The sequence below is a fragment of the Pagrus major genome, chromosome 16 (genome assembly GCF_040436345.1).
Source record: "Pagrus major chromosome 16, Pma_NU_1.0".
Taxonomy (NCBI): Eukaryota; Metazoa; Chordata; class Actinopteri; order Spariformes; family Sparidae; genus Pagrus; species Pagrus major.
In genome coordinates, this window is record NC_133230.1 from 29,963,858 (window position 1) to 29,973,793 (window position 9,936).

Here is a 9,936-nt window from a genome sequence, read left to right on the forward strand (position 1 = left end):
AACCATCAGCATCAGGGGTGAAGTCACCAGTAAGCAAAAGCCTTAATTACTATGTGAGCAAACAGACTCGGAAAATACAGAGGAGATAATTGAGGCACTTTGGACTGCCAGAGAGTTTACACCTTTCAAATCTACACCTTAAAAAGAATCTCAAAACACATTTTAATTAGTAGACTCTTTCTTTGAAATCGAAACAAACAATACCAAAGATGAGAAGCGGTAAAAGGCGGGCACAACACAGGGTGTGCCATGTGTTGTGACAATTTTGGAGACTGCTTCGTTTTGCCCGTAGGGCCCTACAACACCCCAAACATTCCTCGGACGCCACCACCCTGCTTGCCTCCTTCCCTCCCACTCTCTCTTTCTTTCATTTGTTTCTTGGCGATTTAGATTTTTGCTGCTTGTGCTCTAACAGCCCCCTCAGTCTCCTGTTCGTCCCCTACCCAGAAACCACCACACCACACCAGACATGCTGAGTCATCCACTCACACTGAGATGATGACACACACACACACACACACACACACACACACACACACACACACACACACACACACACACACACACACACACACACACACACACAGAGGAAAGAATAAAAGACCTTTCTCTTTTTCTACAATGCAGATATAACACAATGCCTGAAGCAGAGCATTAAGATTACAGATTTACATATGTTACTGCTTGTGCAAGACAGTCATGACGGTGTGAAAGATGTGGTTGACAGTTATGCTTAGTAAAAGTGACAGTAAGAAAATGTAACAAAGTGTAATAAATTACAATGCTACTTGAATTCACATGCCTTTATCCTTACAATAACAGCATACGTGGTCTAGGGTCAGCAGAAAACACATCACCTCACTGGAATTATCATCTCTCATAGAAAAGGATTTACTTAACAAACATATTAATCATGTCACCTTTTTGTTGATGCATTAGGAAAATCTCAGGTTTTCTGTAATCACAAACTTCCTTTACCATTGCTTGTATTGCATGTCACAAGTTGGGGACATGCAAAATCCTCTGTGCTCACATGATAAAGTGCCTAACGTGGATGAGGCTTTGGGGCTGTTGACCATGGTGCCACAGTGCAGAGGTGATTATCATTTGCATCCGACATGATGCTCCGGCCCGAAGCCTTGCTGCTTAAAAAAACACCTGGAGATCATTTGTGTTCATTTGGGTCTCCTATTCTTCTGCCCGGGCATGATACTGCTTTGTCATCATCGACCTATTATCAATAATAATGTCATCCTCATGGCATCCTCCGCTGTGAAAACCAACCGAACCAGTCGGGAAGTCAAAGAGAAGCTCTTTAGAAGTAGTTGCAGTGCAGCAATGTTTCTTTAGGGACCAGATCAGGGGCAAGATTAGTAAACCGTCTCACTGCACAGTGCGGTGTGACGAGCATGGGGTTTTCTCTCTCCCTTTTCCTTCCCTCCACTTATTTGCCTGAGACACCATTCCCTGGGCACTGGCCGTCACAGTTTGCATCAAGCCTGAGTAAACATTTCACAGGTGAGCGCCTGGATTTGCATCTCCCCATCGCCGGCCACCACATGCGGACACACACACGCATACATACACATGACTGCGCACGATTACACACACAGATGCGACTGCCTCAAACTTGCCCTTATGTTAACAACCAAAATCAGTTTCTCCCATATGCAAATGAGGCAAACCTCCTATCTGGGTTACACGCTTGACTGTGAACTAGTGGACTTCTTGAGCTGAGCAGAAAGGGAGGAGGACTCCACCCTTGGTGTTGCAGAATTAAATAAGTGCGCGGCGCTATGCTTCAAAGCTAGAGGAAGAAAGAGAGGGCTGGAACACTATGTTCTCTATAAAAGCCCTGATTCCCAGCTAGCTGCTTCATAGACTGGGAACATCGCAGACAGCAGACTGTGCCAGCTCACCCTCTGGGGTCCATCCCCTCTCCTGTCCCTGCAATTTAGTCAACACGTTTCAGATGAGCCTAATGGAGATCATGTGTGGTTTTGGGCCGCAGAGGTTACAGGCAGCTAATACTAGGCTCAGTTAGGAAGACCCTCTCTGCCAAAGATACACCACAGTTACCACAGCCACAACAGCGTAGCCTGTACTTATACTGGGTGGGGGAGGGTGGGGATGCAGAAAGGTATGCAACATGGTTAAGAGGGAGAAAAAGCAGACTGCAAAACTTTGCTTCTCAATTACAAAGCAGTTTGTTCAGGCCTCTCCTCCAGAGGGAGCTACTGTGCTGCAGAGAGTTTAAGGTGATAGCAGGCTCCTCCTGGCTCAGAGCCAACAGCCTGATACTGCACAAGCCCATTAAGGTGTTGTGATAAATGTCCGGTCCAGTTTCCCCTGACGGAACACAGGAGCTGATCCCCACCGCAGTTTAGCCAGCACGTTTCCACCGACTCCAATTAACTGGAGATCATGTGTGGGGTGTGCCGCAACAGCAAGGGCCATCAAGTCCCTACGCCACACATTGCCTCCCCAGCTTCACCCTGAAGCCTAAATTTAGCACAGACAGAGAGAGATGAAGGGACAGACAGAGAGAGAGATGGAGAGAGGGGGAGAGGGGGAAGGCCTTTTGGGAGTCCGGTAGGAATAAGTGGGCCGACTCCACTTCACCCGAATCAACAGCAGCTGAAAGCTTGGATTTTCCTTGCGTGAAATCAGATATGCAGCCCAACTCCGGTGCCTGGTAGACTCTGGAAAAAGAAACAGCCCCCCCACCACCACCACCAAACTCCCTCATCTCAAAAAGAGGAGGAAATTCAACTGCAGAAATGTGTTGTTGAAAAAAAAAGGGAGTATAGCAGGGGCCATGGAAATTGCAAGGGAACAGATTTTTTTGCAGCTGAAAACGGACCCAGTTCTCCAGACATAGGGAAAAGACATTTCAACGAGACCGTGGCACGCAAGTTTGGCATTCTCCCCCCTCAGGGCTGTGGCGTGCAAGCGCTTGCTATTTCACAAATACAAGCCCTCTTTTCTCTGCCATCCAAATCCACATTTTACACTTGCAGTCATGTGGGCACACCGGATCCATGAAAGCCACATGCGGACAAACAAATGACCATGGACTGAGGTGTGTGTGTGAGTGTATGTGTGTACACACGGCAGGTGTGGACTGAGTGTGTTGTGTGTTGGCATCAGGTATGAGGAACTCTCCCTCGTCATTGTGGCTTACAACCAGGTAAAGGGCGTTTACAGTTCCAGAGAATCTTGGCCTGGCTGTTGGCCACTTTCATCCAAAATATCTGACAGTCATGGTACTTAATTACTAAACAGTTAAGACTTGACATGCTTGACTTGTCAGGCAACTATGATGCTCAAAACAACTATGATGCAAGTGTGTGAATGACTTTTTCATGACAAGCATAAAAACTACAAACTAACCTGAGAAACATGCACTCATGAGAAACATGCACTGATATAATACATTCTTAATAAAATAATACAGCAGAAATATGCAACATAACTGTCCCTGTACAAGGTCCTAAACGTAAATACCACAACAGGTGGCAGCAGGTAGCGTTCAGAAGTCCTACACGACTGCAGAAATGTGAATGGGTTCATATCCAAAGCTTAGGACGCAAGATCAGCCAATAACACTCCTGAGAGGAGCAATATGGTGTTTGACTTAAAGAACCAAGTTGGTGACAGTAGCGGTCGCCCCAAATCTCAGAGAAGCAAACTGCCAAGTCAAAGCTTGAGCGAATTTTTATTTCCCTTTTGTCAGCTGAATAAATTAGAAAGTGTGCAGTGAAACTGAAGTCCTAACAGCTGGGTTCACAGTGCTCTGTGTTACCTGTGAGATTACACTTAGCAGTTAACTCTGACAGCTCCTGGACTGTGATACGCATTAGTTTAGCGGATACTCACACAGAAATGCTCTCTTTTTTTTGTTTTTCGCTTCCTTCCCTCTTTCCTTTCAGTTTCCCTCTCTGTCTGTCTCTGATTGTGACCCGTATGCCTCTGTCGCCTAAGCGTGACTTATAATAAGTTGCATAACAGCCATCGGTGTTTATACAAAGCACCCCTCAGCATTGACAATGCCTCTTTTCATTGCTCTGAAAAAAGACAGAATACTGTAAGTTGCTCTCCTTTTGAAGGAGTGGTAGGAGGGCCGTGGCGAGGGGGCCTTTTCATAACTTGGGTCTTGTGCACGGGGCTGTGGGACGATGTGCTGTCAGTGTTTGATGACTGTTATTAAGCAAAAAAATGTCTCAGTTCATTACTTTGAGCAAACATTTCCATGGACAGGCATATCGCAAGAAATCTGAGCTCAGAATTGGGGGTTTGGGGAAGTTCAAGGGTCGTTTTTTTTTAAATATTACAAAAGGAGAAATCTCTGTGCTCCGTGTTCATAATCACAACAGCCGTTTTCAGTCATGGCTGAATGTTTGTTGACTCTTGTTTCTTCATTTCTGCCAACAGGGACTACAGATCTCTTCCAACAGAGGACCACCTTCCCGTCTCTGTCACCGCTGACTGACCCTCGTTTCTCAGACCCCCGTATGCACTACCCCGGGGCTTTCCCCTACTCCGCCAACACCTCCAGCACCGGCATCAGTGGCCTCAGCATGTCAGCATCTTCTAGATACCACACCTACCTGCCGCCCCCATACTCAAACAACCAAAGCCAGAACTTCCAGTCCAACTCCTACCTGTATTACGGCACAGGCTCTGGATCCTACCAGTTCTCCATGGTGGCGCCGGGGAACACCGGGGGCGAGCGCTCCCCCACCCGCCTGCTGTCCTGCTCGGGGGCCACGGGCACAGGAGGGACCAACAGCCTGATGAACCCGGGCCTAAACACCCAAAGCGAGGGCGTCGAGGCTGACGGCAGCCACAGCAACTCCCCCACTGCCATGAGCGCCTCGGGCCGCCTGGATGAGTCCGTCTGGAGGCCTTACTGACTGACAGACAGCTAGACAATCGGAGGGTGTGGGAGGAAAAGTAAAGAGGATGATGAACAAAAAAAGATGAACACTGAAAGAAAAAAAACAAACAAAAAAAGAGAAATGCTGCATGTTTGTCTTTTATTTCTCCGGCACTCGCTTTAAAGACTTTCTGCGTTTTACCGACTTTCTCAAGACTTCCAAGCATTTTGTAAATTTTGAGTAAACTCCTGCACTGTGCTAAAACATGTACTCTTAAAGGACTAAAAAAGCCATAAAAGTTGAGATTATGTTGAGCTAAAACTGTAAATAGACATGAGGGTAAAACCAGAGAAGCCATAGTGACCTATCAGGATCTGGTGTAAACAGGTACTCAAAGACAAAGAGACAATGGTGGTATGATCAATCAGTACAGCTGATGTACTGAAAAACCACAGTGGACATTCAGCAAACAGACTGATCCGACTCACCTGGTAAGTGGAGAAGAGCAGTCGGACTGGATGTTTTGGACATCCTTCCAACGGCATGGCTGCACTGCTGTAGCAATCGGTCCTTCTAAGCTTTAATATCTGTAAAAATTTTAATATTGCAAACCATTTTGTGTCAATATCTTCACTTGCATCCAGGGCTGTTTCTTGTGCTCACAGTACTCATGCAGTAATTTATTATCCAAATGGACACATTTAGCCTTTGGTGCTATGGTATGCGGTGGATGTTTCAACACAATCGCTGAGAGAAAAGCATTTTATCTGTCAGGACTCACATGTTTAAGAAATGAATTGTCTTTGCTGTGTCATCAGTGTATCCAGTTTCAACAAGACAATGGCTGAGGAATGTAAAAGACGAACACAGTGGGCTGATTATTTGGTTTCTTTTTCTGACGGACTATTCAAGTTCTGTTGTGTTGACTCTTCGTGTTTCCTTTGATTTCTTTTTCAAGCCCTTTTCTGAAAAGAAAAAGTCCTGGTCTGGTGTCTTCGAACTGGATGACACGGTTTACTTTTGATATTTATTTGAGCCAAATTGTGAGGAAATGTTGCGCATATACCCAAAATCCTTAAGCATTTCTCTCTACCTTTCCTTTTTTATATATATATATATACAGTATATATGCCATATTTTGTTGTTGAGTATAAATTTGGAATTTGTGTAATATATTGCTACTAAATTATAAAAAAAACAAAACCTTTAATGTAATTATTTTGTCTTCCAATGTAGCTTTGATGCACTAAAAACTTTTATTCCTTATGAACCACGCCCAACAGATTCTGTTAGTGAGATGGTGTATCTATAGCCGAAATCTTTTAAACGACTTCCAAATTGCCTTCCTGCGCTAAATAAGCCATTTGCTTGATTTTTGCACTATGTTTGAACTTTCATTTCTCTTTTTTGGTTATGTATTTACAAATAGCTGAAACTCTGCCGAGCTAAATATGAAATATTCCTTCTCATATATTTGCCGAACACACTGAAAGTGTCCTTTTAACAAATCCTCCACCAAGTAAATAAAGATTTCATGATTAGACACACACACACATTCCTGCACCACAGGTGTGTGTGCACATTCCCCCTGTCCAGAGGGCCTTTCCCCTGCAGGTACACATGTGATCCCTCTATCCCTGGAGGAGGAAGAGTGTGAGGATGAAGGGATAGAGGGAGGAGGTGGGGTCAGAGTGGTATCTTCTTACTAACACCAAGGGCAGTAATGCAAGAAAAAAAACATCCCTTGTTGTGCATAGGTCCCTTTGTTCTGTATAATCAGTGCGTGCTTTGAAGCCTTTATGGCCCTGATTCTGCCTTTTCTGGTCTAATTTACTGATCAGCAGTGCCAGGGGCTCATGGCTCAGCCAATAATTCATATGCCTGCACAGATGATATGGGTATGAGCTGTGCAAAGGCTTTTACAGCAGCTATCAGGTGTCTTATATCTAATAGAAAAGTTTTCCACAAGAACGAAGCATTCAGATCGGTATTTAGTTACTATAAAAGTGAGATTTAATTTCAAAGTGAACAGCGATCCAAGGAGGCTTGCATTTGCAGCTCAGGTAAAAATAAGTTATGCAAGGTGTTTATAAAGGCCTCTCTGCCTTATTCCTCTTTTTTAAACTTCAGTATCAGTAACAATGTCTCATTCCTATCTCCCTTTGATTTAGAGGAAAAGCCTTTATACTGTAGAGGACCTTACTTTATTACGGGCAAAAATCATGCAGCTAGAGAAACCACATGTGTATTTATATTTGTGTGGTTCCTTCAAAAGAAAACCAAAGATCTTCACAAACTGCCTGTAATACTGTCGGTATGTTAATGATGGGAAAGATGTGTGGCAAATGAGTCATGTCTTGATATCTAGTATCATTCTTTATGCAAAACTAGGAAGCCAAAATGTACAAGTGAGTTGTATTTTAGTGTATATTGGATTAAAGAGCACAATGTTACTTTTTCCTTTTGTCTTTACAAGATGTCACTTTTTCCTTTTCATTTACCCAAAATGTTAATTCATCTTGCTCCTTTCATTTCTCTTGATGCTCAAAGCATGTACATCTGAAAACTGATGTTAATTTAAGAATCTCATCTATGTATGTAATGACATTGTTAATGCTTCCATACTGAGTGCTTGTAAAGTTTGCGGATAATGTAGTTTTTAATCATTTTAATTAAAAAACATGTGTCTCACTTTGGTCTTCACAACTACTGTTTATTTCATCAAAATGACATTTATTTAAATGATCTCCAGGAGACAGTTAAGATAACACATAATTTTTTCTTTTACCTGCCCTCTTAAGAAAATCACACACACATTAGACTTAGGTTCAGCATTTATGGCCACATTCTTCTACATTATTCGCTTTACTAGAAAAACAATTGCATACCATATGAGCGCTCTAATTTTGAAACTCAATGCTCCAAAGTCTGGATTGTGAAGTCTTTTATGGTTAACAGGGGGAGGTGTTGAGAATGAAAACGTTAAACATGGAGGCACAGGGTGTAATTCACCCCCAGGAACCCAGACACCATAACGCCAGCTGACAAATGAGCAGGACGAGAAAAACACCATAAACGTTGATGGATTCCAGCACATTCTCATCCAACTAATTCTGTTCTTCTTTTTCCTCATACAGTAAATACCATACATGCCTCCATCTCATACCCCATTGGTAGTTCCTTTCTAGTAACCTCTCTTAATAATTATCCTCTTCTCTCCCATTAGTGAGACTCTCGTTGGCAATTACCCCACACATCTCATGGGTTCGAAAATGCCTCAGCTGTCGACGTAGTGGTACTCAGAGTGTAAATAAAGCACCGCTCAGGAATCCAACACCGCCCTGGCAGCCTCCATGTTAGCGCGCGTCGGCAAGTTGTCACTTGTTAAAAACAATACAGGAGAAGTTTGGAATGTCGGCCGTCTTTTTTACCAGCTATGTGGTTGTTAATTTATGCTGTGCTGATGGCATCTGTTTGGCCCATTTGAAGCCGAGCCACAAGATTAAACACTTGAGATGCTACCTTGTGGGGTGGTCTGATTTCAGATGTCTTATGTGGTTAACCTGAAACACAATACCCACGATTCCTCACTCTTAAACTAATGCCACCTGTTGATGTGCCATGAAAGGTCTTTCACTTCTCAACCCTTTGTTTTTCCTTCTTGTAATTATTCTTTTATTTTCCCTGTTTATGCCATCCTGTATCTCTTTTATCCTTTCTTCTCATTCACTTCTATCCTTCTTTTCTTTCCTTCTGTGTGGCTGCTGCTGTGTCTGTGTCAGGCCTTCTATGGGGGCAGTGCTGGCAGAACAACAAAGCCTCAGGACGCACACACGCAGCCTTGATACACACTGTATTCAATTAACTCTGCACACACGCAAGAGAAACTCGCACACACAATCCCCTGCTGACACACTGGCCTCCACCCAGACAGCCAAAGCTCCACTTCTCAGTGTGAGTGTATGACAGATCTCCACCATCTTAAACATTTCCAACTCTTTCCTCCAGGTCTCTGTGACGCTCCTCGCTGATCCCCCACCGCTCAGGAAGCACAAAGAGAAGATGATAAGCTTTCAATTAGAGCAGGCTCAGGGGAATTTTCCAGCTGTCTTCACACACTCTGTGAGACCAGGCTCTCTCGTCCACATGTGGGGAGCAGAGAAGCTCTCATCTGGCTCTGTCTTTGTCATGGACGTACATGAGCCGAGCTGCTTTTTTCATCTCATCCCTGTTCCTGCTACGATGTTCCTCTTCCGAAAATTGTAACTCTCCAGGAAAAAAGGGGAAAATGTTTTCCTGGATGAGGCTGCTCGTCTGGATGTAATTGTAGTCAAAGGCATGATGAATTGGTTTATAAGACGACTTAGAAAATTGCATTTTAAGTGGATGAAGTATAAAGAGGACAGGAGACATGATTGTGAGTGTCAAATGAAAGACGAACTGAAACAATGAGAGTCATTGAAGAAAAAGTACTTTGTCAGGTCAATCATTTGTTCAAATGAACAGAATGTCTTTTGAGTTTTCTTGTAACAAAACAGAGCCTTGTCCCACACAGCTTTATCTTCAATTAATCAGAAAAATGAGAAAGATTAAAGCACTATTTATAAATTTAAATGAGAGGCAGACAGAGAGAGAGAGATGCAGCAGCCAGAGAAAAACAGAAAGAGAGAGGGCAGAGAGGGAGTGTTTTGGAAAGAGCTCAGAATCGTTAAAACCCTCTGATTTCTCATGAGTACAGTATCCCGTGTCGCTTCTGCGGTACCTGCATACGAAACCCATTAGGGCCTCCTCTGCAGCCGCTGACCTCTCCTACCCCGAACCCGTGAGAAGGACAGGCTAGAACCGGCTCGGTTTGGGTGCCTGGTACATGACCAGAAGTCTATTTTCTAACCAGCCTGGTGGTGGGAACAGAGGCTGCCGTCCAAAATCAGGGTTCCCACAGATTGACCGACAAACACAGGGGCCAGGGGCTAAGAAACCACGAGAGCTGTGATGCAACTGTTCTCACACTGACGACTAGCACTGCCCTCGCTGACAGAGAGGGAGATATGAAGAG

The 9,936-nt window shown here is 44.0% G+C and overlaps 1 protein-coding gene across 1 annotated transcript in view; it reads left to right on the top strand.

Moving 5' to 3' along the window:
- Window positions 1–7,571, top strand: part of runx3 (RUNX family transcription factor 3) — a 29,879-nt gene extending 22,308 nt beyond the window's left edge. The window contains exon 6 of the mRNA XM_073484275.1: window positions 4,435–7,571. Within this exon, the coding sequence (XP_073340376.1) occupies window positions 4,435–4,916 (482 nt within the window). The 3' untranslated portion in view covers window positions 4,917–7,571. The remainder of the gene's footprint in view (window positions 1–4,434) is intronic.
- The last annotated feature ends 2,365 nt before the right edge of the window (window positions 7,572–9,936 follow it).